Below are 27,908 nucleotides of genomic sequence, written 5' to 3' on the forward strand. Positions count from 1 at the left end.
CCAACAGTTATCAGACTAACATTACTCTGTTGACTATCCAGTGGTGATGCATGCTTACTTGCCTAGACAGCTCAAGCTAACGTTTTCAGAGTATATTGTATGATCATTCGAACATATTTGGATACGGAATATTTTATCCTTTCCAAGTATCACGTTTCGAGCTAGTCAATGCAGTACATCTCTATCTCCACAGTCCACACTCAAATCCCTGATGCAGAACATGCATCCGTTGTCACCATCACCATAAAATGTTACTCCTGGTATCTCTTGCAATTCCTCTTTAAAGCTTTAAAAACAAAACATTTTTTATAGGTTTCTAGTCTGAGTCTGATATAATGGGTGGACAAACATAGAAAATCTCCAATATAGAAAGAGACTTTGAACTCAAGTCATCATTTAGTTGGTAGCACTACACCAGGAAATAACTCAACTTGCAACTTCAACAATTACAATTGCATAGAACAGGGTTAAGTTTTGTTGTTTATGAGTTCTGACAGCTTGGACTTTTGGTATCCTTATTGTTCATATATGGTGTGAAATTGAAGCTCTTGCTTACATTCAAATAAAGAATAGAAGGCCAACAGTCACATGGACTATTGGTGTAGTGCTAAACTCTTAATTTTAATGATCAAAATTCAAATCTTGATAACCTAAGTAAAAAAAAAAAAAAAAAGAATAGCGCACACAGTTTACAAACAGCAAAGTGCAAACATAGAGATGGAGAAACAAAGGATATCAAGCAATAACTGTAAGAGTGTTGACACTTTGTTCGAGGAAAATGAATATCATTCATCAAATGCCTTTCTTTACAAGTTTGATTTTCTATTTCATCATCCATGTTCAATGGATGTATATCCTTGAGTGAAGTAAAAGCTGTCATTTCTCAATCTTCAAAAGCCGAGTCTTTAGAAATTCATAGATTTCTGTTCACAAATCTTCATCGATGGTATACGCTCTTGGATGTTTTGCTACAACTTACAAATGCGTCAAAGTAAGGTAATGATACAGAAGAATGTATATGTATAGAACTAATAAATCATATACTCTATTTTCTTTTTATTAACAAGCATAAATGAATGTGCCTATCGGGATTCAGGCATGACTCCATGTGATAGTTTAGAAAGAGGTAGCTTTCCCATCCCCGTAAATCCCATTCTAAAATTTGAACTGAAATTTTAAAAATGAAAATTTAAGCCAACAGCCTTGTTGGGAGAGCACGGAAGACAACTTCAAATATATATATATATAATTAAACTCAAAGCTGTAGTGTCTTGGAAATATGCTAATCGGAATCTAATCTATAATGTTGCTTATAAATTAGATAACAAAATTCATGACAAAATTTACATAAGATTTTTCAGAAGTTTGTGAAATTTTTTTTTAAAATTGATTTGATAAAAACTTTAATAAAAAATTCAAACTGATAGATTGATAAATATAATATGAAAATTAATAATATGTAAAAAAATGATAAAAAATATTGTTTATAATTCAAATTTAATCGATTTTATCAATATTTTTATTAAAAATATTTATATAAAAATATATAAAAATTTATTAATTTTTTTTCAAATTTTACATATTTAATTTATATAATGAAAAATTTTAATTTATTGATTTTAATTTTCAATTTTAATATTTATTTAATTGTTTCTTATAAGAAATTTTATAAATTTCACGCTAAGTCTGTAAAGCTTATTACTACTGTCCATCTTGAAGATTAGACACTCCATTTGGAGAGGTACCACAAATTCCTCTTGGATATTATACCTTTCAGCAAATGATATCTTACCATACGGGATACAGAGTTGAAGCATACTATTTTTTTTGGGGGGGGCCGGGGGGTGAATTCAGAAACTGAAAAGGCTGTAGCCTGTAAAACAGTTCTAGAAATTAGAAAAGATTTATTTCTAGTAATAAAAAAAAATGAGCTCCGTGAGGGAGCCCACTGTCTGCTCAACTTGGGCCAACGGCCTACAATCTTTAGATCCAAGTGTATTAATGATTATGGAAGACCTCAAACAAATAGTAATACTACTATATCTTTTGAAAAAGAAGTACAAGGTTCAAAAACATCAAAACGGGTTTTATTAACAATACACTAAAACATTCTTTAAAGTTAATTAAGTAATTATTTATGACAATATTTTTGTATAAAAAATAATAATTGACCGATAATTTGTTGAATTTTGATGTATTAAGAGAAAAAGTTTTATTTATGATAATTTTTAAAAAATATTTTAAAAAATGATTGATGAATTGAAATTAATTTTATATAATCACTTTTTAAAAAAAATAATATTTAATAAATATTAAGTTTAAATTTTAATATTTATATTTTTTTTATCTTCGTATCACAGCTTTTTTTATAAAAAAAAATAAAAAAAAACTTTGAAATATCTCGATATAAATATTAATATATGATTAATTCTCTCTTAAATAATGATGTAAAACTACTCTTAAAGTCAGCATGCAAAAAGGAAATAGTGAAATATACCATGTACTTGATAAGAGTACACTACTTATAGTTGATATATCGAATAGTCTATTTTTATTAGCCTCTTCATGGTACCACTTCATGCACACGAAAAAATGCTACAATATAGGATGAATTGGATAAAATTTGACCTATCCAGATCTACTTTTTGCTTCAGTTGTGCAATTTAAGAAGGACCAAACCATTTGGAAGGGTAAGTAGATTTTTTTTTTGGGGTCATTTTCATTAATTTTCAATTGATAGACAAATATGATTTAAGATCATTGAATATTGAGAGAATAACCTTCAAATGTGATTCTACAAAGCCAAATCTAGCATATGATTTCTAGTAAAAAACATCATGAATCTCAATGTCTAGCATGATAACTATTGTGCATGAAGTTTCAAATTATTGTGGAAGGTTGAAATTGCAAGTTATTTACTCCATGGCAAACACATGCCAACTCATCACCTACCTATTGGTCCCTGATATAATCCCCAAAAACCAAAACTTCTGATAGAAAATTAAAACAAGGGTTGCCGACACCCACCTTTTCAAACCTTTCCCAAATCTGCCTCTACTTAATTTGTTTGACAGATAATGTGAAATGTCCAACTGTCCACCTCTCACCAAAACCTTATCAGTTTTATCCTACAAAGTCAAAAATTAACTATTTTGATTTTGACCATTTATATATTACCAAAAACCATGTTTTGTAACATGTGAACACGTTATAGTCCAATTATATATTTTGGGCTTTGGATTTGGGTCTTGGTGACCGTTAGGTTTGGAAATTGGAAGAGCAAGTTTTGAAAGGTTGTTGGAGCAAACGGTCTCTACATTTTTTTCTTTTTTCTTTTGGAGGTTATTCAGGTTTTCTTTGTTTCTAACTAAGAATTGGAAAGACTTGTAATTAGTATTCGGACGAAAGAGAACTGAGGGTGGCGTCAGATTTAGGATCAGGTGTTGTTCATGAGATGCCAACCACCGGTCAGCGAAACAAACATGGGTTACTGTCCCTTTTTAAGCATCTCACTTCACTTGTCCACCTTAGTTTCTTCATACTACTTCCTACCTTCCTCAAGACAACCAGAGGAGGAAGCTCGTCACATTGCAGGCTTTACCGCAGTACCCCCTCATTACTGGTTTTCCATAAAAGTAAGTCGTTAACCGAAACGCCAGGCCGCGCATTTTCATAGTCATTTGTTTGTTCTCCATCCAAAACTGATTCCCCAACAATAGCCATATATTTGGTTCTATGTGTTTTTCTTTACTTAGGACTCTGATCCTGTGATCCATAATTCTACTGTTATTAGTTTCCTGTATTAACACATGAGCGCGACTTGCAAGTAGTTTGGAATAGGGCATTGAAAGATTCTTATAGTATGGTAGTAGTTTTTCTTTAAGTACTTATAGAGTTTGAATGCATAGTAACTTTTAAGGCTATGTTGGAATTAGGGAAGTAGATATTTGATTTAGTTTGATTCTGAGAGTAGTATAGTAACTTGTTTTCAGAACAGAATTTACCTGTCAAGTTAGGGACATGACTTAGTCTAACTTTTAGCAATGATATGATTCATAATCTGATGCAGCATTGATAGATTTAAGTACAAAATTGAGTAATGATGATGAGTGATGAATAACATCATGGCCTATCTTGGTTCCGTGTTTTACAGCTTGAATAATGACTGAAGAGCTTGAGAAACCTTTGCTGGATCCTCAGAATTTCAATCGGGAGGGGATTGATTTGGTGAGTTGTACTACAGCAGATAACTGACATTTCCAGTGTTTTGGAATTCGAAATTGTATGATACTGAACCATTTTTCAAACACTGTTTCTAAAAGGAACGCTTACCGCTAGAGGAAGTTTTTGAGCAACTGAGAACATCCCGAGGAGGACTTACATCTGAAGATGCTGAAGCTAGATTGCATATTTTTGGTCCAAACATGCTTGAGGAGAAGCCGGTAAGCACCAGTATTTTTGAAATATATAGTTCCAAAACTCCAATTAATTCATCATTATTTATCAGTAGTTCAATCAAGTAGAGGAGTTGCTAAAGCAGCAGTGGAATAAGATCTTTTTCCATATTAAAGCTCTGAAACTGGCAGTAGGGTATGATTTTCTTGCGTATTATAGCGCTCCAAAACTATCACTATTCACTAGTTAAGTTCTTGTCACATTAGAAGTGTAACCATTCAATGACAAGAAAATGGAATGATCTTTAATTGGATGGAGCAGGGATATGAAGGTAGTTTATTATATTTTGCCTGCTTTTAATAGCCATTTTTGGTGTAGAAAGCAGCTTGTTTACATAATTTATCCAGTTGGAGTTAACGTGTAATCGCTAGTTTTTATTCTAATCCAGGAAAACAAGTTTTTGAAGTTTCTAAGTTTTATGTGGAACCCTTTGTCATGGGTTATGGAAGCTGCAGCGGTTATGGCAATTGTCCTTGCTAATGGTGGAGTAAGTTATATCTATCACCAAACACTTTTCAGAGCTTGAATTTCTATTGAAATTCCTTTTTTCCTGATTACTTTTGTTATTAAATGGTTATCCTGATAGCTTTGTCGGGTTCTTTATTTCAGGGAGAGGGTCCTGACTGGCAGGACTTTGTTGGGATTATTTGCCTTCTGATTATCAATTCAACAATTAGTTTTATAGAGGAAAACAACGCCGGAAATGCTGCAGCAGCACTTATGGCTCGTTTGGCACCAAAAACAAAGGTGTGCCCCTTCTTTTTGGTGCATTCAGTTTTACATTACTGTTTAAAATGCCTGCATTCACTTTTATTTTCATACAAAAATCGATCATTCCCTCCTCCGGAGAGGAATAGCTATTACCCTTTCACAGAAACTCTTATCCTCTGGCACTTAATAAATTTCTTTAATGCCTTTGCGCATACAACAATATGTCGATTTGCATAATCTTTTGATGCAGGTGCTCAGAGATGGGCAGTGGGAAGAGAGAGACGCAGCTATTTTAGTACCGGGAGATATAATTAGCATAAAACTTGGGGATATCATCCCTGCAGACGCTCGCCTTCTTGAAGGAGACCCACTTAAAATTGATCAGGCAAGTGTTTTTTACAGAGTGAAAAACATGCAATCTGCCAGGCCTTTTGGTCACTTTGTGTCCTTTAATATTTATCACATTATATTGTCTGCATTTATTCCTATCAATTGAATAACTGAACACATCATGTAAAAATTTCTGTCACAGTCAGCCCTTACTGGAGAATCCCTTCCAGTCACCAAGAGGACAGGAGATGAAGTATTTTCTGGTTCAACTTGTAAGCATGGTGAGATTGAGGCTGTGGTTATAGCTACTGGAGTTCACTCTTTCTTTGGAAAAGCAGCACACTTAGTCGACTCCACGGAAGTTATTGGTCACTTCCAGCAGGTAATCATAGGGCATCAATAATTTTCAGCTTAACAGTTGCTAATTGTTAAAAAGACTTTCATCCATTAGAGATCCATCAATACACCTTATTGTGTTTATCAGCCTTTTGTTAATGGATTTAGTTTGATGAGATGAACTTCACAGTTCTAGTAAGGAACAAGTTCTGCTTGTCATGCTTGGCATTTATTTACTATTTGCATATTTTTTTTCAGGTCCTCACTTCCATTGGGAATTTCTGCATCTGCTCTATTGCTGTGGGGATGATTCTAGAAATCATCGTCATGTTCCCTATACAGCATCGTTCATACAGAGATGGAATCAACAACCTTCTTGTTCTCTTGATTGGAGGAATTCCTATAGCTATGCCAACTGTACTATCTGTTACCCTGGCAATTGGGTCTCATCGACTCTCTCAACAGGTGCAGCTCTTTATTGCTATTCAATGTAGTAATATTACCTGAAATTTGTCTTGCATGGTTTCTGTTTACTCACATGTTATTAAATGCACATGATTTTCTTTTAAAAATGAGCTAAAACATTCATCAAATAGCACAGCAACAAACTCAAATATTTAGTCTGACATTGTTTTGCAAAACTCTTGTTTGGTTCGTTTTCAAGGGTGCCATTACAAAAAGGATGACCGCAATTGAAGAAATGGCAGGAATGGATGTCCTCTGCAGTGACAAAACTGGAACGCTGACCTTGAATCGCCTCACTGTTGATCGAAACCTTATTGAGGTACAAAACCTGACTTCATATCCGTGGATTATAGCTATCCTCACATACTGGAGGAAATAATAAATGATTTGAGTGTATCCAAAGAACATCTTTGACCATAGCTTTTGGAAACCAGATGACACTTAGACATGATATGTTGTTTTTTATTTCCTCTAAAGTCTAAAAGCAGAACTTCTTCTTGCAATGTCTAGATTTTCAGATAAAGGCTAATAGCCAAGCTCACGTTTTGTGCAGGTTTTTAACAAAGATATGGACAAAGACATGATTATTCTGCTTGCAGCAAGAGCCTCAAGACTGGAAAATCAGGATGCTATTGATGCAGCCATCATTAACATGCTTGCCGACCCAAAGGAGGTAGATATAGAAAATAACTTCAATTTCAAGGTTCTGTTTTTTCTCTTAGATGTTTATGTTCTGAGAATGAAAGAAACCTTGTCTATTCAGGCTCGTGCAAACATCAATGAAGTTCACTTTCTTCCATTTAATCCAGTTGACAAACGTACTGCAATTACATATATTGACTCTGACGGTAACTGGTACCGTGCCAGCAAAGGAGCTCCTGAACAGGTACCCATCTTCTTGATGCAATTGACTCACATTTCCATGATGACTTGAGTTTTGATCAGACCCAGGTTAAAGTTTTTCTATAAAAAAGCAGCATCAAATAAGCCAAAATTCAACCATAAATTTGTGATGGCTCATTTCTGTTGCATAATCACCTTTTAATACCCTGCAATAAAACTATCCTTGTTTCTCATTTATATTAATGCTGATCAATTTTGTAAAGGCTTGGCCCTTACATTTGGTGTCTGTTTTGAGCTACCTTATATCTGTTTTATTTTGCTAAATAAAGTTGCAGCAGAGCAGGAGATTTACTTCTCTTGTTTTTTTTGTTCTTCTCAAAATCAGATACTAAATCTTTGCCCAGAGAAACATGAGATTGCTGGAAAAGTGCATGCTATCATTGATAAATTTGCTGAAAGGGGCTTGCGGTCTCTTGGAGTTTCTTTTCAGGTATAATATCTTTTTGGATGTAAGTTGTGGTTAAGCCAATAAGTTCAGTTCAGAAACTACTGGTCATCAATGATATCAGTACTTAAATGGAATGTATGACAGTGATTTGAGTTTCCACTTAACATTCAAATTCTTTTCTAACATGTTCATTAACCTGCATAATCATCTTCTCAGGAAGTTCCAGAAAGAACAAAGGAGAGCCCAGGAGGTCCCTGGACATTTTGTGGTTTGCTGCCTTTATTTGATCCTCCAAGACATGATAGCGCTGAGACCATTCGAAGGGCCTTAAACCTTGGAGTTTGTGTAAAGATGATTACAGGTACATATGAATTACTTGCTTGGTTGAAATAATCAATTTCTAGCATAACTAGACTAGCCACATGTTATGTCTTTCTAGCTTTAGTTACTCCATTAGTTTTTAGTTGTACCTTTTCGTAACTTCCATTGATAAGCTACCCTATGCTGGTTGACTTCATTTTTATTTTGGCATTAAAATTTATTGTCCCCATTTTCCATAAGCAAGACATACATTATTCATGGTAGAATATTTTGGGTATTGAAAAGAAAGAAGTCCTGTGAATGTTATCGTCTAATGGAATCCTTAAGTGCAGTTCTAGCATGCTACACTTACATTAAGTCACTCACAATCAGGCCAAGGCTGAACTCATAGACTAACTCAAGATGTTTTTGACCCCAAAAAGCAGCATTTTTGCAGAAAAATACCAATATGTCCTGTTCATACTTATATAGGTGATCAGTTGGCAATTGCAAAGGAGACAGGCAGAAGACTTGGCATGGGGACCAACATGTATCCTTCTTCATCATTGTTGGGTCGTGATAAAGATGAGAATGAAGCTCTTCCAGTGGATGAACTCATTGAGAAGGCTGACGGCTTTGCTGGAGTATTCCCCGGTATTTATCAAGAAAACTATGAATCTTTATTTGATCACAATAGCACACCACTTTTAGAGAAATAAATTCAAAGGATTTAGCGAATTTTTTAAGAAAATAATCATATCAGTCACTTCTCTCCTGCACTTGTTGATGAAGTTTTGACTGGACCAGTGGCTTAAAAATGGATGAGATACACTTTTATTTCTATGTTTACTGTCATCCCCTGACTGGTCCAGTATCTTCAACCCCTGATTTGGCCTACATCGCTATTTAAATTTCAGAACATAAGTACGAAATTGTAAAGATTTTACAAGAAAAGAAGCATGTGGTGGGAATGACTGGAGACGGTGTGAATGATGCACCTGCTTTGAAGAAAGCAGACATTGGAATAGCAGTGGCAGATTCTACAGATGCTGCAAGGAGTGCCGCAGATATAGTCTTGACTGAGCCAGGCTTAAGTGTGATAGTCAGTGCTGTTTTGACTAGCAGAGCTATATTCCAAAGGATGAAAAACTATACGGTAGAGCATCGATCTTCTGTTCTATATTATCTTTAGCAATGGAAAATAGTCCTCGGAAATGTACTCACCTAGATCACAAGTAATATTCATTAATCAAGCTTAACTTCATGTTGACACTGAGATTTTCAAGTTGATGACTAGCCTGCTTGAATGTGCAGATATATGCCGTCTCCATAACCATTCGTATTGTGGTAGGTTAAATTTCTTCCGTACTTCAACTGATCTATTCAGTTTCATGGACTAACAACTTAAGCTTTTAAATAGTGATCTGTTTTTCATAAATAACTATATCATTGCAGCTTGGTTTTGTGCTTCTAGCTCTGATATGGGAATATGACTTCCCACCTTTCATGGTTTTGATCATTGCAATCCTTAACGATGGTAGTTTTTCAATCAATGACAACCTTTCCTTTGGATTTTTAATCAGGAACATCATGGCTTCATAAATATTTACACTGAAAAGTTTACTTTGTATTTTTAATCAGGAACTATAATGACAATTTCCAAAGATCGAGTAAAGCCATCCCCAAGGCCTGACAGTTGGAAGCTTAATGAGATATTTGCAACTGGCATTGTCATTGGAACCTATCTTGCTTTGGTCACTGTCCTGTTTTACTGGATTGTAGTTGACACTGAGTTCTTTGAGGTATTGAAACTCATAATCTTGTTTCCTTCTTCTCTCCCTACAGTTATTTTGGGAAGAGAATTATGATTCCTACGATTTTTTTCTGCAGACTCACTTCAATGTAAAGTCTATATCCGACGATACCGAGCAAATTTCCTCTGCAGTATATTTGCAAGTTAGCATCATCAGCCAGGCTCTAATCTTTGTTACTCGTAGTCAAAGTTGGTCATTCCTTGAAAGGCCTGGTGTTCTCTTGATGTGCGCATTTGTGGTGGCTCAACTGGTAAGATTCTACGGAAAATGTCCGTTAAGAAACGAAGGGAAATCACGAAAAGTTTTTGAACCATTAATTTTGTATCCTTTCTCATTGTTCAGGTGGCTACCTTAATTGCTGTGTATGCACAAATTAGTTTTGCTTATATTAGCGGCATTGGATGGGGATGGGCTGGTGTTATATGGTTGTACAGTTTAATTTTCTACATACCCCTGGATATCATAAAGTTCACAGTTCGCTATGGCTTGAGTGGAGAGGCCTGGAACCTCCTGTTTGATCGAAAGGTCAGTGCATTGTTCCTCGTTTCATACTTATTAGGGTATAAATCTTTCCTTGAAGAGACTTTTCATGCTCTCCATGTGCAACAGACTGCATTTACTTCCAAGAAAGACTACGGAAAAGAGGACCGGGCAGCCAAGTGGGTTCTTTCTCAGAGGAGTCTACAGGGCTTGATGGCTGCAGACTTGGATTTCAATGGTAGAAAATCAAGATCTTCATTGATAGCTGAGCAGGCCAGGCGACGTGCTGAAATAGCCAGGTACCTTCGACTTTCACTTTGATGAATTGACTTATATTCATATATGAATATCTTCTGTAGTAGCTGAAAAACTGAGTAATGAACATCTTTTGAAATGAGCTTGCTGAAATGATCCTTCAACTTTTGCAGACTCGGGGAGCTACACACTTTAAGAGGTCATGTAGAATCAGTTGTGAGGCTTAAGAATTTGGATTTACATGCGATCAAAGGAGTTCACACGGTCTAAACAACAAACGGGGATACTGTGTTTCTCAGTTTCCTCGTCAAGATAAATGTAGCAGCAGTTGCTCACATAAGTATTGTTGCGTATACTCCCAAACGAAACCAGCATTTGTTGTTCAAGAGTCACTAAAAATATAATCAGGGATCTTTGGAAAGACGATCACGTTCTTTTGGCTTCGAAGGTCAGTAATGCATATCAACAGGCTTCTTTAAGGGAACAACTCCTGCCATCTCTTAGCATCTATTGCAATTTTTTAATATAGAACAGAACTATTTGTCTTCAGATTTCAACATTCTTCTTTTCATTCGCAGAAATTTTTGTAATATTTAGTCTAATCCCAGAACAATAACTACTTGACACAGTGGCATTTTCTTGAATTCTTCATGGTCCAGAGCTGGAATAAAGCACAATAAATATGGCATTAAGTCATAACCCACAAGTGCTGCTCTTATACGGTTACTTATATAATTGACTCTGAGTCTCTGATATGATTTGGTTCTCGTCTCACCTGTGTCAAATGCTTGAAATTTTCATCTCATCAGTGTCAAATGCACTAATTCTCCCATTATCACACATTTGAGTCGTTAAACCTTTTTATATCGACAAAGAATAAAAATTGAACATCAATATCTTTTCAGCAACAAATTCAATGTCGACAAGCACACTGATAGAAACTGGTACGTATAATGCTAGTAATGATACACGATAAAGGAAACTGCACACTGAAATAGTTGCAGGCAATTTACCCGCTGACCTCGTTACTTGATGATTGGAATAGTTGCAGGCATATCACTAAAATCATTGGCAATGGAAGATTTCTAGTAGGAGGACATCTGAATAACACGCAACTTTCCCAGTCTCACAGAGTTGACATAATCTGTTGGGCAATGTGCTGCTATTCCAGGCATTGCCAATCCTAGTACCCTGAGAAATATGGAGAAACATCCTTCCTTGTACTCAGGCCCATGGGTGTATCCCATTGTCAAACTTCTTATTAACTCCCAAACCGCATTGAGATGTTCCGGGATCAGGTGTGTTATCCCAAAGTAATTTTTATTTGGCTCCTCATCCATTCTCTTTAAACAATAACAAATAAAAGAAGAAATCAACTCATATGATGAAGAAAAGGTGAAACAGGTGGGGATAAGTGAATACCTGCTCAATATAACAGCTGTTGTAGTAAAGGCACACCCCAAAATGCCTATACAAGAAGGTTTTATCATCATAAGGCAGCCTGGGCACCAGGTCATTGCAGTAAACCACTCTGAAGTACTTGGGGACTGGCTGATCTAAATGAGCTTCCATGAACCTCCCAAGCTGGCTGTTCCCAACCCTTGGCTGTCCAAATGTGTATACACCCAGCAACTTTTGAATCAGCTTCATATCCTCATGTAGCACGAGCACTATTGGAAACAAAATAGCAAGAGCCCCTCCTAAGCTATGACCAGTGACTATATATTTTGCATTCTTGTGCTCTTCAAGCAAGGTCTTGAGCTTTTTCCTCACCATATAGTATGCAGTCATCTCCACCATTTCTGAAGGGATGCCCTTGTTAACAATATCAGCAGTCGACTCTTCAGAGTGGGCATCCGCATTTGCGGCCTTTATTTCTGCAGCTTCTGAATAGGTATGCTTTGTGGTCTTCTTCTGAAGATGATAATGAAAGGTATTAGTATCCTCTCTGTTGCCCAACCCTAATGCCTCTAGAAATCCCATATGAAGCTTTCCTACTTCGGGAATTTCATACCAAGAGTAGTCAAAATCAGTACACCAATCGTCAGCATCAAAAGGTTCTGTGCCCCGAAAGCTGATCAATAATAGATTCGCATCCTTAGGCTTGTCGCATAACAGAAAAACTTGAGTGGATTTCTCCTTTTGGTAATCTATCAAATGATTGCCAATCACAGAGAGAATTAATAGACCATTAAATGAAAGGGGACCCTAAAAAAACAAATATTATTCTAGGGAGAAAAAAAAATTTTGCCAAAAGCAGTTTTGAACTGTTAGTTCCAGTGATCAGGATTCAAATCCTGGTAGCCTCAAGTATATAAAAAGAATCAAATGAAAACAGGAAATATCCATAGGTAGGTGAAGCAGGTAAGGCCGAGGTCCCAACAGATCCCAAGTAAAACAATTGCATTTAGAATGTGTCTCATACCATCCCAGCAGTTGTAGAAGTCCACGAAGTGCATCTGCATGTGTCAGGTGGGTGGACTGCAAAATCATTAGTTGCCACCAGAAGTTGGTAGAATTCATAACTGAATCAATGATTACCAGAACAATATAAATGACATTAAGTGACTTCAGAGAACAATAGACTAGCTTGCCTTCCAATGATGAACCACAACATTTCTAACAACTTCAGCATTTTCATAAGCTAGCTTGGATGCCATCATACATAGGTCCATTGTTGCCTGGTCATCCAATTCAACATTTCTGAACCCCTCCCCTGGAGCAGAATTATGCAACTCTTCAACTAACTTTTTGCCCTGGTAGAGGTCTATTCTCTCATCCAAGTGTCCAATAGTACTAATAAAAGTCTCGGTGCCTCTCTTTGGTACAACTACTTCTCCTGCATCACACAGCCATCTCAGTAGTCATGAATGCCATAAGGTCGACAGAATTTGCAGTTGTATAAAACCTTTGATCATCATGAAGACAAAGAGATCAAGCGATCTCAACTGTCTAGTGTAATTTTGGTATAGCAAAATAGTGACATTCAGAATTTGAATCATTGAAAATGCTGTGTTTTTTTATTCAATCAAATATGCAACAGTCCGCCTTAGTTAAAAAACATGCGTCACTTTTTACATGCTTCAATCTGAATTACACGTGTATCATACTGAAAAAGAAAGGAACAAAGAGAGAGCAGAGAGGGAAATACCATGGAGAATGTTGTAGAATAAGCCAAAGAGAGAGCCATTCTGAGAAATAAGGTTGAGAAAGAAATCAACCACATAGCCAGTGAACTCCATGGGCTTGCTGAATAAGTGAATGATCTTGCGTGCTACGATAGATACCAAAATGACCCAACGGTGATCAGCCGCTTCTCCACCCACCACATCCTGGTCTGAGCTTTCCAGGAACCTTGCCCCACTCTCTATGTCACCCCACAATGAGTACCTAATCAGGTCCCAAATCCCACCCTTTTCTGGCCTCACAACCAGGTATCTGAAATCATCATCCAAACCATCCATGAATGTGTTTGTTTTGCTTCAGCTTTTGGGAAACTTCCTCTAGGACTAGAATGTTTTTTTCCCCTATAAGGCTGAACATTAATTAATGTAACATTAATGGATGTATTTATAACCTGTCAGGAGAATGGGCTAAGGTTTGGTTACATGTGCAAGTTCAACAGAAGTCGGAAAAAAGTTTCCAAAAGAGGATTTCAATTCTGACTCTTATATTACAAGCCTTATACACGGGAGTATGAAAAAAAATACTGTAGGAATAGGAGTATAATCTATCAGTAAATGGTCTATAACTTTGAAACTGAATTCTTCTCTCCACACAACATTTTGCGGTTCTAGTGCACCTAGAATCTGAAAATCGTCAGCATCAACAACATGCCTCCACTCCATCATGCCATGTCATGTGTGGACCTTAGGCCATAACAGCCCATTGTGCATATTTCTTTCTGGACTGTATCATATAGGAGGAAGAGGAATTGGATTTCTGAATTCTGATTGAAGGAAAAAAAAAAAAAACACATGCACACACCACTAGCCATTTGCATAGAAAGTATTTGGGTTTCTGCTTTTTGCTTTTTCATTTTTATATATCTGTTTGTTTGGATGAGAGAAATTGAATTTACACCTTTTCTTGTAAAGAGAAGAAATGGGTAATTTAGTAATGAGGCCATCCTAGTGGCAACCTGACAATATTATTCATAGTATGGCATTTTGAGTTTTGAGGAGCAAACCATGTACACGTATCAACTTTAGGCAACAGTAATTTGGGGACTAGAATTTCTTTATTTTCTGTCAATGCAACATTTTTAATTTCTAAAACTAATTTAACAAAAAACAATGCCAACAGCCACATAATCTATTGATAAAGTGTTACCATTTGGTTTTAGTGAGAAAGTTGTATTTTTACAGTTTCGAGAATAAAAAATGAGATTAAGAGAAAAAAAAAAAAAAACTGTTTCATTTTATCTTTCTTACATCGAACACAATGACAAAAAAGATCAATCTAGAAATTGGCATCATTGCTTGAATGGTTGTCAAAGCTTGCACTATTAAAATGTTTGTGGATGTATTGAGATAAAAGGGTTTGATAGCTGGAGATGGATACGTGAACGCATTGAAAATCTTAAAAATAGTTAAAGTTGTTTGGGTTAGGAAAGTACAAATCAAGTTTGTTGAGATTATAATCTTTCCTTTTTTTGTTATGGATAGGATCTGCTATTTCAATTTTTGACGAAGAAACATGTGCAAAATTGGTCCACAAATAAAGCCCATAATTTAGGGCCTTGAAGATCCGAGATCCAACAATAAAACCCCATATCAAGCCCACACCCTGAAAAAACTCATACCATCCGCTTCCACGACTCCTTTTACGTAACCTTTGTTTCTCTTTAAGCCTTTTCTCATTTCTCAAAAATAAATATTAATAAATCTATTTAAATATTAAAATTAAATTTTTTAAAGGATATTATTATTTTAAATTTTACTCATTAATAAAAATTAATTGAAAACATATAGCAGTTATATATTTTTAATGCATTAAATATTAATTTTGATATAAAATCTGTGATATTTTAATTTCACTTATATTTTTTTTATTAAAATCTTGTAATTATTTAATTATAATAAAAAATTATTTAAAAATTCACTATTTATTAGTATATACTATAAAAAATTGTAATGACCCTTCGTAGCCCCAACAAAAATCCTAGCCAAGCCCGACTCAAAGCAGGCCAAGTTTCAGAGATAGTGGGCTGATGACCCATCACCAAAAAAACAACCACCATATATACAGAAATTATGATATCTCTTTCGTTGACGATAACTTTCTCAGTTCCTGGTATCTCCGCACAAGCAAGGTAGAGGAAAGCTTAGAGATCCAAAAATGGCACCTGAACCAGAAGATGAGATCAAGGACGAGAAAAACCCCCGACCTCTTGACGAAGACGATATCGCGCTTCTCAAAACCTATGTAATTAACCTCTCTTTCTCTCCCCTCTTGGTTTGTTTTTTCCATTTCTTTTATGAAACTTCGATTTCCCTTTCTTTCTTTTTTTTTTTTTTTTTTTTTTTAAATTTTCACTTTGTCAGCTCTATTTCAGCTGCGGAAGTTTGGTTTTTATTCTTTAATTTTAGTATATTATCTGTTGTTTTGAGATGTGCTCATAAGTCATGACATCAACCGCCAATTTCTAGCGTTTATAAAGAAAAATGCACTATTCAAGACCTGATAAAATTTTTATGCTTCGGGATTTTTAGCTGTATTAATTTTGTGGGCAACTACATTAGAAATTTCCTTTTTTTTTTTTTTTTGGCAGGGTTTGGGCCCTTATTCAACGAGCATAAAGAAAGTTGAAAAGGAGATTAAGGAAATGGCGAAGAAAGTAAATGATTTATGCGGTATATGTTTTGCCCCTTTTTCGACTGCTTAATTTGCTATTTTACGAAGCCTTTTGTTGGCCTTATTTAGGTGCTTTTTACAGCATTTAGTATGCAATATAATATACCTATGGACATGTTTGGTGCATAGGATGATGTATAGGATAGGATAATAATCATCTGTTATTATGTTTGGTTTGTATCTAAAGAAACGGATAGGATTACAATGAGGATTAATTATACTTTTGGTATAGGATGATTCAATCCTCTCAAAGTGAATGGGATTATTTTATATCCATGGGATTGAATTTACATGTACTATTATATTCTTAAAAATATCATCAATAATTTAAATTATATAAACTTTTAGGAAGGATAATTTTGATCAATAAATAAATTATCCTATCCTAATCCATGCACACGTCAAGCACAAGATAGGATGACATTATTTAATCTAATCATATTCATAACATCATCTTATCCTATTCTATCATAATCCTATATACTGAATGCATCCTATGTGTATTATATGTATCTTTACCACCAAAGAAAAGGATGGAAAACCAAATCAATTCATGTGGTATATTAGTTTATATTTTCATGTGAAAATTCTGTGTAATGGGTTGTGGTCGATGGAGCATAGGCTAGCTGGAGGGAACATACCTGCTTGTCTCTATATTCCATAATTTGCAGTATCAAACCAATTTGGACTAGGAAAAGCTTTCCTTATTGCGTACATTTTTTTAGCATTAATTTCTTTCTGCAATCTCTATTCTATCTGTCTATTTTTGTGTCTTCTTCTTGTTTGCCAGCTGGAAACATAGTATTATGTGAGTATGATTAGCAGCTGTGGTTATCATACTGAAGTACTGAGCTATATTTAATGATTTTATTTTCTTGTTAGTCATCTAAATTTCAAGCTTCAAATTACTCTTCACTTTCCACTATTCCCTAATTTGTTGCAAAATAGGTCTATTCTTAATGTATTCCTGTTTTCTGCTGGTATACTTTGCAAAATAGGCATCAAGGAATCAGACACTGGGTTAGCTGCACCCAGTCAATGGGATCTTGTCTCCGATAAGCAAATGATGCAGGAGGAGCAACCGCTTCAGGTATTGATTTTTACTAAAATGGTTTTAAGAAAATTGTGAATTTGTGTTGCCTTTTTTGCACGATTGAGTATTGACTACTTTTTCATCCAGGTGGCAAGATGCACAAAGATAATTAATCCAAATACAGAAGATGCCAAATATGTTATCAATGTTAAGCAAATTGCCAAGGCTTGTATCTTTAAGTCCCTGAGTTTAATTTTTGCCAATCTGGATAATTAAGCATATGCTTTCTATAGTTAAAATAGTTTCTTTGTAAGAAGAACAGACATAGAAAAATGTTTGTCTGATATGCATATGGGTTCTAACTGCAGTTTGTTGTTGGGCTCGGTGACAAAGTTTCCCCCACTGATATAGAAGAAGGCATGCGTGTGGGGTAAGTTTTCAATTTGTTGAAAGATTTCACCTGTGAATTCTTGTTTATATGTGTACATTTCGCAGTTACTGTCTTACACTTTGCCTAAAGTTTTATATCCTGTAAATAGTTTATTTCTCTTGCTGCAGTTGTATTATTGTCTTCATCTGTAGCCTTTGAATTTTTTAGATAGATGTATACGTGCAATTTTTGGGTAGAATATACGGATTATTTGTTTGCTGCCACTATTAATGGCATATGAAAACCCCAGGGTCTTGCCAACCATGGATTTGAAGCACCATTGAGTTGCCCCGTTTGGTAACCTCTTCTCCCTTAGAAAAGGGATTCAACCTTAAAAACTTCACGGCACCTAGCACTGTAACCAGGGGCAATAATCATTCAGTCAATTGTCACCAAGTATAACTGTTGGTCTATTTTACGATATATTCACCTCATTTGTATGATGGATAAGTTTGGATAGTCTTTTTAATAAAAATAGCAATAGTATTTGAATCCAAGCTTATATGAATTTTCATTCTTGCCTTTATTTTTCTTTATGGAAGCAATCCACGTTTTTATGCCCTTGTATGTTCTTATCTTCTATTGTGTATAAACTTCTTATCTCTTGACTGTTATTCTGCCTTTGCAGGGTTGATCGCAACAAATATCAGATACAGATTCCCTTGCCTCCAAAAATTGACCCAAGTGTAACCATGATGACTGTGGAGGAGAAACCAGATGTTACGTATAATGATGTTGGTGGATGTAAGGAGCAGATTGAAAAGATGCGGGAAGTACGTATGGCACCTTCTTCTTTTAATATGTAAAGGCTTACACATAGAAAACCTGAAGCCTTTCTCCTATTATTTTTACTTTATAGTAAGTTAGGATTAGAAACTAACATGCATGGATTGATGAGTATTGTTCGTTTAGGTTGTTGAGCTACCTATGCTTCATCCTGAGAAATTTGTCAAGCTCGGGATTGATCCTCCTAAGGGTGTTCTTTTGTATGGTCCACCTGGAACTGGTAAAACTCTTCTTGCGAGAGCTGTTGCAAACAGAACTGATGCTTGCTTCATTCGTGTTATTGGAAGTGAGCTCGTTCAAAAATATGTTGGTGAAGGAGCTAGAATGGTTCGAGAACTGTTTCAGGTTATAACCTACTAAATTTAGTTGTTTAAGTTTCTCTTCAAGTGATTCTATACTAATTTTATTTTGACATTATTGATTAACTGTAGATGGCTCGTTCAAAGAAAGCATGCATTGTATTCTTTGATGAAGTTGATGCCATCGGGGGTGCACGTTTTGATGATGGTGTGGGTGGAGACAATGAGGTTCAGCGAACCATGCTTGAAATTGTCAACCAGCTTGACGGCTTTGATGCTCGTGGAAACATCAAAGTCCTAATGGCAACAAACAGGTTAAACTTCCTACCTATAATTTCAACTCTCTTTGCATCTAGTTCTAGTTTGTGAAGCATTGCATCACCCTTTGTTCCTTTAAGTCAATCCCTACTAGGATTTAATGTTTATGAAAGGTTTTATTTTCATTAATTCTACAAGTATATGAATGTGAAAATGAGATGCTTACAGCATTTGTGGTCCTTTATTTTTGTGCATTTTTCAGGCCAGACACACTAGATCCTGCATTATTACGTCCTGGACGATTGGATCGTAAGGTTGAGTTTGGTCTTCCTGATTTGGAGAGTCGGACACAGATATTTAAAATCCACACAAGAACAATGAATTGTGAGCGTGATATTAGATTTGAGCTTTTAGCCCGACTTTGCCCAAATTCCACTGGTAGTCTTCCTTTATTGATTTTGACATGCTCTACTTTGTCTTGTCTTAATATTGTGTTTACTTAAAGAGTGATTTTGAGAGAGTTATGGTTTTTATTGGCAGGAGCCGATATAAGAAGTGTGTGCACGGAGGCTGGAATGTATGCAATTCGGGCTCGAAGAAAAACAGTGACAGAAAAAGATTTCCTGGATGCCGTGAACAAAGTCATCAAGGGGTATCAAAAGTTTAGTGCAACACCTAAATACATGGTTTACAATTAACCCACGTTTTGGTTCCTCCTAAAGACGTGTATTTGGTTCTATCACATTCAATGTTGTTGGAATCAGATATTTTCAGTGCTGGTTTTCCTGAATTTGTTTTTCAGTTGTTTAATTGGGATTTTATATTTGCCTAAACTTTTTGAATTTTTATGTTGTACTCGTTGCAATATATATTTTTCTTCTAAAATGATATAATATAATATGCTCTTTTTAATAACTTTTATAATTTATAAAAATTAAACTTTTGAATTACTAATAATGTGAATTCATTATTTGAGTTTTATTATAATATTCAAATATTTGTTTAGTTGTAATTCATTAATTCTGAAAATAAGGAAAATATTAAAATGTTTTTATTTAAAAAACTTATTAAATATGCTTTTGGTGCACGTGACAACAAAGCGTGACATGATTTTCAGTTTTTGTTGAAAAATTCTACCTATTTTCGTGAATAAGATTTAAAAGATTGAATTTGAAAGACAAGTAAATAAGAAAATGTGTAAAGTCATTCATTTTTTCTCCTTTTGACTTCATTTTTACCGAATGAAAGCGAAGGTAAAAGGTTATTGTTTTTTCCCTTTTTTTGGGTGCATTTTCCTTCACACTTTCTCCTTTCTTCCTTTTTGCTTCTTACCAAACACAAATGATAGATACACTGTAAATGATAAATGAGCGCATGTATCTCTTTACTCAAACGAGTGGACTGAATCTTCCTTTCCCGCATTCCCGAAAGAATTGTATTCATTAGACACTTTAAAACATCATTCTTGTTCAAATTAAACGTCATGCATATATCTGAAAAAGCATGTTCGCTAAGACTACCATTGTCATGTCCACGGTGAAGAAGGTTCTCCAATTCCTCGGATGGTTCCATCACCTGTTCATTAAACGCCAAACAAACAAATAAATAAATAAAGAGCAGTAGAGATGATATGCATAAGCTGCCCAACCATAAATGCTACATCATCGAAATTGATCTTAAAGTTATGCATCATTGGGAATATTTACAAACAAATCCACAGACCTTATCAGCTATTGTTAGATTGAGATGTCACATGGGATTGACCAACTAAAGTAAAACAGTGTACTATTAGCATTCTTGTGATAAATAATGAAGATTGGTATTGAGAAATGTCTTTAAAGATGGAGAAAATGATAACCAATTTATCACCAAAATGGGTATTGACTTGACTTTGCTAAAGATCAAATAATTACCAGTTACCACTAAAAACTGATCACAAGAAAATGAAAAACTTCAATCGAACATACTCAGCGGGTAATTGAGCAAACGCAAGTGCAAGATCAAGGTAGCAAACTCGAAGTTAATCTCCTAATAATTGTTGGGATTTTAGTGGAATTTTTATGGAGTACTACTAGATCTAGGACCTTAGATGTCTGGCATCTGATTACGAGGTCTTGCAAATGAAAAAACGGACCTTCATTGTTATAGTTCTTGCCGCTTATTTTGTTAAAAATGATTGAGAAATGCAAAACAGAAAAACACAGATGCACATGAAGATGAAGACAAGAACATCAAGCAGGAAAAAGAAACCTCAAAAGAGGAATTGACTGATGATCAATTAGAAATCTTCTTCACTCTGATCAAGATTGAAATCAAAGCAAAGGTTGACATGGAATGCTTATCATTAACATTATGTACTCCAGTTATACCCATTCTTTTGAGATTAGCATATGCCTGCTTACCCATTGAAAACCAGGTGAATCCTTGGTTCTGTGCTTGGAATCATTATGCTCAGATTCATTCCCCTTCCCATTTGAAACCATCGAGTTTTGAACTTGGGAGTAATTTGAGACTAGCTGAAGGAGCTTCTCACTTCCCAAGAAACATCAAACATAGACAAAAGACAGTGAGTGGACAGTGATACCATATACCAATGAATTATATAAATTGGAGGGTTCAAAAATAGTGACTACAGTCAAGAATGACACCAAAAACCAAGAGATCCACACTATAAAACTTGAAATTCTGTATTGCTTAAAAACTAACTACTTTGTACTCGCCATCTAACTCTTCCTCATTCAGCTAGAAATAGAATGAGTCCAAGCACCTCAGGCAAAAAGCAACATGCATGTGTCATGGGCTGGGAGCTTAAGCCTAGCAACCATGCGACCTTAGGCAGGAAACTACTGTTTAGTATGCCTAAGTCAGCCTGTCCCAAACAATGTGCCTAGCACTTAGTGCTGTGCATTTAATTAGCTTTCTAGGAGTTTGGGAAAAAGCTAAGAAAGAGTGAGTTTAAGTGAGGAGTATTCTATTTGATGTATGTACACTTGCTCTTCTTCACTCTCAATGTGTTTCCCTATCAATGTGTCTCTCTAATGTCTAAGTCTATGTATCCAAGACCATGTACAAATGAGGGGGAGGGCTCCCTATTCATACTTGAGCCCCCTAACACATGTGGTTCTTAAGGTTCCAAGTGTATGGCTAATACAAGCTCTCCAGATTGTTTCAGGACCCTAGACTCGAGTTAGGTCGGTTAAGCCATTTCTAGAATCCTATTGGTTAGTCTCCCCGATGAGCAAAGGCTCTAAAAAGGTCTAGGCACTCCTGTTGGGTGACCATTCTTAGAGGCTTCACGAACCTTCTCTGCCTGAGCACTACATTGCCCATTTCTAGAGCTTTCCAAAATCTTCCCCAAATGAGTGCTACAGTACTCACTACAATGCCCATGCTTGGCCCATTCTCGAACATTTTGTGCCCACGCGTCTGGCCTATCTCTAAGCTGTTTTAGAGCTTTCTACGTCTGACTACTAGCATCATTTTATTAGAGCATTCTAAAACTTTCCACTGTGTAGCTCTCACACATGATACTAGACTACTCACCTTGGGCGTACTCTCGCACCCTGGCCTTGATCCTAGCCTGCACACTTGAGTCTCGTATGTGCTGTTAAGGCCTCGGTCTTGATCTCCCCTAGTTTTTTGCCTACACCAACTCCCACTTGGGCTTGGACTTGTGCGCAGATCGTGACATTAGGAGTGGGAGACTATTGTCAGGAGTTCTTGGAACTATTGCTTATGGTTCCCAGCATGAGTGAATGGGAAACCTTGTTTTACTTCCTGAATGGTTAAAGCTATGGGCAATAGTCGAGTTGAAATGGTATAGGGTGCAAGACTTGAGTTGAACCATTGCGGTTATTGAATCGCTAGTTGAATTTGAACGCACTAAGCCTCCCAAGCCTAGGGACGAGGGCATGAGTGGGAGAAATGAGAGTCCTAGCTCCTTATCAAAAGACGAGGATAAGGAAAAGCCCTAGCATCACAAGACAAGGACCAAGGAGTTTGCCAAGCACAAAGATAGAAAAGGCCATGTCCTTTAGTTGTTTCTTGTGCTTGGGACCACATAAGGCCAAGGAATGCCACAGTGAAAGAACCTTGTAGCCATTGTGGGGACTTATAAAAAGTCCAATGGCGAGAGTAGCGATAGTAGTTAGCACCATGAGGACCACTAAAGTGTTGAGGCTCAGTGCTATCCAATTGTGCCAAGAAATGTGGAACTCTTAGGCAGCGGATGAGGGCAATGAGAGTGTGGCCTTGGAGAGCCACCAATCAAGCCCAAGGGAAAGCCGGTTTGTTGGAGAAAGGGTAATGGCCCACGTGATGTGAGTGCTGCACACCCCGAAGGGCCCAAGGAGCACAGAGAGAGAGTAATGGCCACATGGTGAGGAGGAGAGGGTAATGGACATGTCATACGCTGAGCCACTGTGCACTTTGATGAGCTGGTTTTACGAAGGAAGCATCCGAAACAAGGCAAGAGCAAGGGGCAGTTACGAATGAGTGCCAAGGACCATCGGGACAAGAGTGGGAAATCGATCCAATGTGCGCATGAGGTGAAAGATCAGCATTCTCCTAGCAATAAGGGCATTGCTAGAATGAGTGGGGGAGAATGTCAAGACCTACGCGCAAGTCCAAGCCCAATTGGGTTGTGTGACAAAACTTGTTTAAGTTGGTGCAGGCAAAAGACCATAAAGGATTGAGACCGAAGCCTTCAAGGCACATACGAGACCCAAGTGTGCGAGCCACGACCAATGCCAAAGTGAGGGAGTACCCTCAAGGTGAGCAAACTGGTACCAGTAAAAACTGCACAGTAGAAGGTTCTACAAGGTGAGCAAACTGGTACCAGTAAAAACTGCACAGTAGAAGGTTCTACAATGCCTTAAAAGAATGGCACAAGCAATCAGGCGTAGAAGGCTCTAGAACAACATAGAGACGGGCCAGGCACACGGGCACAGAATATTCCATAAAGAGCCAAGTGCAAGCACTGTAGCACCCAAGGGGGGAAGATTCTGGAAGGCTTTAGAAGAATGCATTTTAGAGCTCAGGGAGAAAAGGTTCAAGAAACCCCTAGGCACAAGCACTCAGTGGGAGTACCTGGACCCTTCCAAACCCGGTGCTCAGCCAACAGCCTAAAACCAACAAAATTCTAGAAATAGCTTAACCGACCTAGCTTGAGTCTAGGGGCACTGGAACAGTCTAAAAGGCTTATATTAGCCACACACTTGGATTCTTAGTGACCACATATGTCATTGGGGCTCAAATATAAATAGAGGAGCCCTCCCCCTCATTTGTACATAGAACACAAGATAGTCATAGACATAAGTTGGAGACATAGACTTAATCATACATTGGGACATAGAGAAGGAACACATTGAAAGTCAAGAAGAGCAAGTGTAGATATATCAAGTAAATAGAATACTCTTCTCTTAAACTCTCTCCTTCCTAACTTTCTCCCAAACTCCTAGGAGGGTAGTTCAATGCACAGCACATTATCTAGGAAAGGCCGACTTAGGCATACTGGATATAATAGTTTCCTGTTTAAGGCCACACGGTAGTTACGCTTAAACTCCCGGCCCATGACACATGCGATGCTCATAAGAAAAACGGAAAGCAAAAGATAATCAATGCACTTTATAGACATATCATAGGTGGTGAGAAAAAAAGTGTAGCAAGGAACCACATGAGAAAAGTAGTCTTGCAAAAATCTAATCATATTTAAAAAAGGATATGGTTGAATGTATGACTCAAATTGAATGTCTACTTAAGGATTTTGTCTCTTATCACATTGAGGTAGATAAAGCTCATCTGTGATGTGACCTGTCTGGCTAACATAGAATTAAATTTTACTATAAAGAACCAGCTTTTAAAATAGGTTATGCCAAACTGCTCAATTCAAATATTAACCATGTTAACAAATCCCTCAACTACTGTCTCTTTTAAACCACCCCAAACTATCTAGGAACGGTGATCATCTACCTGGAGAGCCTGCCAATGTGAATCAGTACAAAACAAGACCCAAAAGAATGGGATGTTAGGCAGAGGTAGAACCAGTGTAAGAAAGAAGATTTAAGTGAGAATGTGAGACAAAATTGAAATTAAAAAAAAAAAGAAGCAGGAAAAAGAGGTTGCACAGTAAATGATGGAACAACAAAAATAACCACATATGTACGGTAAATGCAGTAGTCAGTGCAAGCAACGAAATTGAACTATAAAAGTATTTCCTGTGTATAACAGTACCCCTAAAAATCAGCGAACACTTGTTTAGTAATAATATTGCTTACATAAAGGAACTCATACAATATATAAAACATATAAGCATAATTAAACACAACAACAAATCTCCCAAACATTTTTTTATTAGATTGTTGGGGGTTAAATGTCAAGATATCAATAAGCCATCTACTGAGGCATAAACAGTAAAGAGACTCTATGTCCTTACACATCAGGCAGAAGGGCATTCCCAATAACACAGCAATGATGCCTCAGAAATGGCATGAACCAAGTTAAAGGACCTTTGCCACTATTATCATGTTCATTTGGAAAAATACGGAAACCTAGTAAAGGATTGTCAACTACATTTTCATGGTAAAAAAAAATTGGTTTGCACATGAGCAATTCTTCTAAACTCTAGCATATCAGAAAGCAAATAGAAAGAAGGTAGAACAATTACCTCAAGGCTATCTGTCGTAATCTTTGCCGCACAAGCTGTGCATTAAAACTGCAATATGTTAGAAGTATCAGGAACAAATCAGCAATCCAAAAGCACATTAAAATGCACAGAACCGACAAACTCAACAAGTTCTTTTAGCACATCATGCCAGATTCCCTGCAATTATCCAAAGTGCCAGACACTAGAGGACAGAAATCTGGTATTCTCAAGTGTCTGTCATGTTAATTTTTCCATAGAAGAAGTGATATATGCATCAAGATTTCAACATAGATACAAATCATATAAGGATGATTTATTCATTCTTAAATATTGACAAAGTTTGATTTAAAGAAAAATGTTAACAGAACAAGTAAAGGAAAAAAAACATTACCATCTAAAATCATGGGCAAATGATTGTTTGTAAAATGCCATTCACATTGTTTTACAAAAAGTTTGTTATATATGAGCTGTTGTAGGCCAATATATATATATATATATATATATATGACCTGTTATGCCAAGAACATGGTAGCTATTCTAATTTGAACCAAATTTTAGAAAACCCTTTCTTCTACATCATCATAATGTTGTCCCTTCACCACAGAACTGGTTATCGAAGCTAGATAACAAAATAGAATATTGTCTGAATAGAAAAAAAATTGTACTTAAATACAGATCCTAGAGAACATTTGAATATAAACAGTAGCAAGGTAATGAAATATAACTATATATGAGATGTAAAACAGAACATGTAGCAGTTGAAATGAGAAGAAAAAACCTGGACGGGTATGTAATCTTAACATTAGTAACATCCTTAGTTATAGATTTCAACAAAATTTCAGATGGCTTAACTTGAACTAAAAGCCGCAATCCCAACCTACATACGTTAAACCAAAACAAAATCAGTATAAAGTAACGCCAAATAATCAAACAATTTAAACCAACCACATTTGACTTTCAAGTAATACCCATGTAGCTTGTTTTTGAAACTGCCCTCAGGCGCCTTTTCCAAATTCATCCAAGCCTTATTCATCTATAATAAAAAACAACAAAAAGAAAACCAATAAAGAAAACACAGCATTTCAAATACACATTGAAGTTAATGAGAGCATGAAATGAAAATATAAAAGGTGGGGTATTTAACATTTATAACATAGAAAGAAAGGAGAATAAAACAAAAGGGTGTACCTTGTTGAAATGAAATCAACAAGAAGCTCCGTATTCGCATTGAGGGGCTTGGAACTTGATGCTATCTTCTTCCAAAGCACTTTGACAGAGGAAAGAGTGTTGGTAGCGGTGGATTCTGATGCAGACTGGTCAATGGATCTGCTAAAGCACCAGTTTTTTCCTTTAATCGGGAACGCCACCAATCTTGCTCTCATGATGATGGTTTTTTTTTCTTTTATATTATAACCAGGCGTATATGCTTCAATATATACAAGAAAAGAACAAAAAAAGAGAAGAATTTATGGTGGTGGTGGGGAGTGTTGTTTTGGGTATTGATTCTTTTGGTTCAAATGGGTATTGGAAATCAATGGAATCAAAGGGATCTTTATATTCCAAAGTCAAGAACAAGAAAGAAAAGATCTTTTCTATAAAAAAATTCAAGACTTTAAAAGAAAAAAAAATGGTTCTCTCTATAAAGAATTAAAGACCGAGTCAACAAATTTGATTTGATGAAAGGTTCATAAAAACTTAAAAATGATAAAAAAAATAAAAAGATAAACATTGGTTTCGAGAGATTGTATAGACAAGGAAAGTCGGAAACCAAAAAGAGGAGAACAGATGAGAAGCGGCGCGCTTGGATGCCGTAACTGATAGAGAAGGGACTAAGCGGCCGGTTCGGTTCGCAAGTGTGACTATTATTTTTTTTTTTTAAAGGAAATTTTGAATATTTTTATGTTATGTCAATATTTTACTATTTTAGTTCTAGAATTGTTCTCTCAGCTGTTTCCCACGTGCTCACTAAATTTTGAACTCAAATCTAAGGCATTTACTTACTCGGGGTTAGTTTGGATTCTATTGTGCTTTCGTAGAAATGGAATCCAATCGGATTAACTGTATTTTGGGTATATTTGGATAGTATCTTGCGGTATAGTTGGTTCAAATGTTTATATTTTGCATTCAAACATTTTTATCACTAATTTTAATATTCACCCATAATAT

At 36.1% G+C, this 27,908-nt stretch overlaps 4 protein-coding genes across 6 annotated transcripts; 2 read left to right on the forward strand and 2 right to left on the reverse strand.

Annotated features, from left to right (window-relative positions):
* Positions 1–3,529: 3,529 nt before the first annotated feature.
* Positions 3,530–11,205, forward strand: LOC111280387 (ATPase 10, plasma membrane-type-like). Of its 2 annotated transcripts, none has more exons than XM_089756929.1 (22): positions 3,530–3,635; positions 4,154–4,227; positions 4,323–4,442; positions 4,844–4,942; positions 5,065–5,202; positions 5,417–5,555; positions 5,703–5,878; positions 6,091–6,297; positions 6,497–6,616; positions 6,851–6,970; positions 7,061–7,183; positions 7,526–7,630; positions 7,805–7,949; positions 8,381–8,542; positions 8,806–9,044; positions 9,203–9,235; positions 9,344–9,425; positions 9,530–9,690; positions 9,779–9,952; positions 10,045–10,227; positions 10,312–10,481; positions 10,611–11,205. In XM_089756929.1, exons 2-22 carry the CDS (start codon positions 4,162–4,164, stop codon positions 10,705–10,707), a joined length of 2,859 nt encoding a protein of 952 aa, XP_089613055.1. In that variant the 5' UTR covers positions 3,530–3,635; positions 4,154–4,161; the 3' UTR covers positions 10,708–11,205. The 2 variants fall into 2 exon arrangements, with proteins under 2 accessions (XP_089613055.1, XP_022723470.2); XM_022867735.2 differs by having other exon boundaries at positions 5,417–5,551; positions 5,699–5,878.
* Positions 11,206–11,286: 81 nt separating this feature from the next.
* Positions 11,287–14,036, reverse strand: LOC111280388 (triacylglycerol lipase OBL1). Its single transcript, XM_022867736.2, has 5 exons — positions 13,589–14,036; positions 13,032–13,276; positions 12,863–12,896; positions 11,860–12,587; positions 11,287–11,780 (listed from the first exon to the last, which is right to left on the reverse strand). The coding sequence occupies exons 1-5, from the start codon at positions 13,899–13,901 to the stop codon at positions 11,523–11,525; spliced, it is 1,578 nt and encodes a 525-aa protein (XP_022723471.2). The 5' UTR covers positions 13,902–14,036; the 3' UTR covers positions 11,287–11,522.
* A 1,673-nt stretch (positions 14,037–15,709) lies between these two features.
* On the forward strand, positions 15,710–20,014 carry LOC111280254 (26S proteasome regulatory subunit 7A-like). The gene is made up of 10 exons (XM_022867465.2): positions 15,710–15,864; positions 16,211–16,292; positions 17,292–17,383; positions 17,474–17,551; positions 17,695–17,756; positions 18,385–18,529; positions 18,669–18,887; positions 18,974–19,155; positions 19,362–19,537; positions 19,640–20,014. Exons 1-10 carry the CDS (start codon positions 15,778–15,780, stop codon positions 19,795–19,797), a joined length of 1,281 nt encoding a protein of 426 aa, XP_022723200.1. The 5' UTR covers positions 15,710–15,777; the 3' UTR covers positions 19,798–20,014.
* A 267-nt stretch (positions 20,015–20,281) lies between these two features.
* On the reverse strand, positions 20,282–27,797 carry LOC111280255 (uncharacterized). 2 transcript variants are annotated; one of them, XM_022867468.2, is made up of 6 exons: positions 26,931–27,797; positions 26,711–26,775; positions 26,595–26,619; positions 25,764–25,798; positions 21,502–21,631; positions 20,282–20,674 (listed from the first exon to the last, which is right to left on the reverse strand). In XM_022867468.2, exons 2-6 carry the CDS (start codon positions 26,773–26,775, stop codon positions 20,303–20,305), a joined length of 627 nt encoding a protein of 208 aa, XP_022723203.1. In that variant the 5' UTR covers positions 26,931–27,797; the 3' UTR covers positions 20,282–20,302. The 2 variants fall into 2 exon arrangements, with proteins under 2 accessions (XP_022723203.1, XP_022723202.1); XM_022867467.2 differs by having other exon boundaries at positions 25,764–25,811; positions 26,521–26,619; positions 26,931–27,777.
* Positions 27,798–27,908: the final 111 nt, after the last annotated feature.

The sequence above is a fragment of the Durio zibethinus genome, chromosome 28 (assembly GCF_047325235.1).
Source record: "Durio zibethinus cultivar Kanyao isolate XHJ-2024 chromosome 28, ASM4732523v1, whole genome shotgun sequence".
Classification (NCBI taxonomy): domain Eukaryota; kingdom Viridiplantae; phylum Streptophyta; class Magnoliopsida; order Malvales; family Malvaceae; genus Durio; species Durio zibethinus.

Excerpts from the sequence above, each read along its gene's own strand:
- LOC111280387 (XM_089756929.1), top strand. The coding sequence starts at position 4,162 with ATGACTGAAGAGCTTGAGAAACCTTTGCTGGATCCTCAGAATTTCAAT. Across the intron at positions 6,971-7,060 it reads TGCTTGCCGACCCAAAGGAG|GCTCGTGCAAACATCAATGA; the intron begins GTAGATATAGAA and ends TTGTCTATTCAG. Across the intron at positions 7,950-8,380 it reads TTGTGTAAAGATGATTACAG|GTGATCAGTTGGCAATTGCA; the intron begins GTACATATGAAT and ends ATACTTATATAG.
- LOC111280388 (XM_022867736.2), bottom strand. The coding sequence starts at position 13,901 with ATGGATGGTTTGGATGATGATTTCAGATACCTGGTTGTGAGGCCAGAA. Across the intron at positions 12,588-12,862 it reads CTTCTACAACTGCTGGGATG|ATTACCAAAAGGAGAAATCC; the intron begins GTATGAGACACA and ends ATCATTTGATAG. Across the intron at positions 11,781-11,859 it reads ACAGCTGTTATATTGAGCAG|AGAATGGATGAGGAGCCAAA; the intron begins GTATTCACTTAT and ends TATTGTTTAAAG.
- LOC111280254 (XM_022867465.2), top strand. The coding sequence starts at position 15,778 with ATGGCACCTGAACCAGAAGATGAGATCAAGGACGAGAAAAACCCCCGA. Across the intron at positions 15,865-16,210 it reads TCGCGCTTCTCAAAACCTAT|GGTTTGGGCCCTTATTCAAC; the intron begins GTAATTAACCTC and ends TTTTTTTGGCAG. Across the intron at positions 18,888-18,973 it reads TGGTTCGAGAACTGTTTCAG|ATGGCTCGTTCAAAGAAAGC; the intron begins GTTATAACCTAC and ends GATTAACTGTAG.
- LOC111280255 (XM_022867467.2), bottom strand. The coding sequence starts at position 26,775 with ATGAATAAGGCTTGGATGAATTTGGAAAAGGCGCCTGAGGGCAGTTTC. Across the intron at positions 21,632-25,763 it reads TTACGACAGATAGCCTTGAG|TGAGAAGCTCCTTCAGCTAG; the intron begins GTAATTGTTCTA and ends TTTCTTGGGAAG. Across the intron at positions 20,675-21,501 it reads ATTCACCTGGTTTTCAATGG|GTGATGGAACCATCCGAGGA; the intron begins GTAAGCAGGCAT and ends TTTAATGAACAG.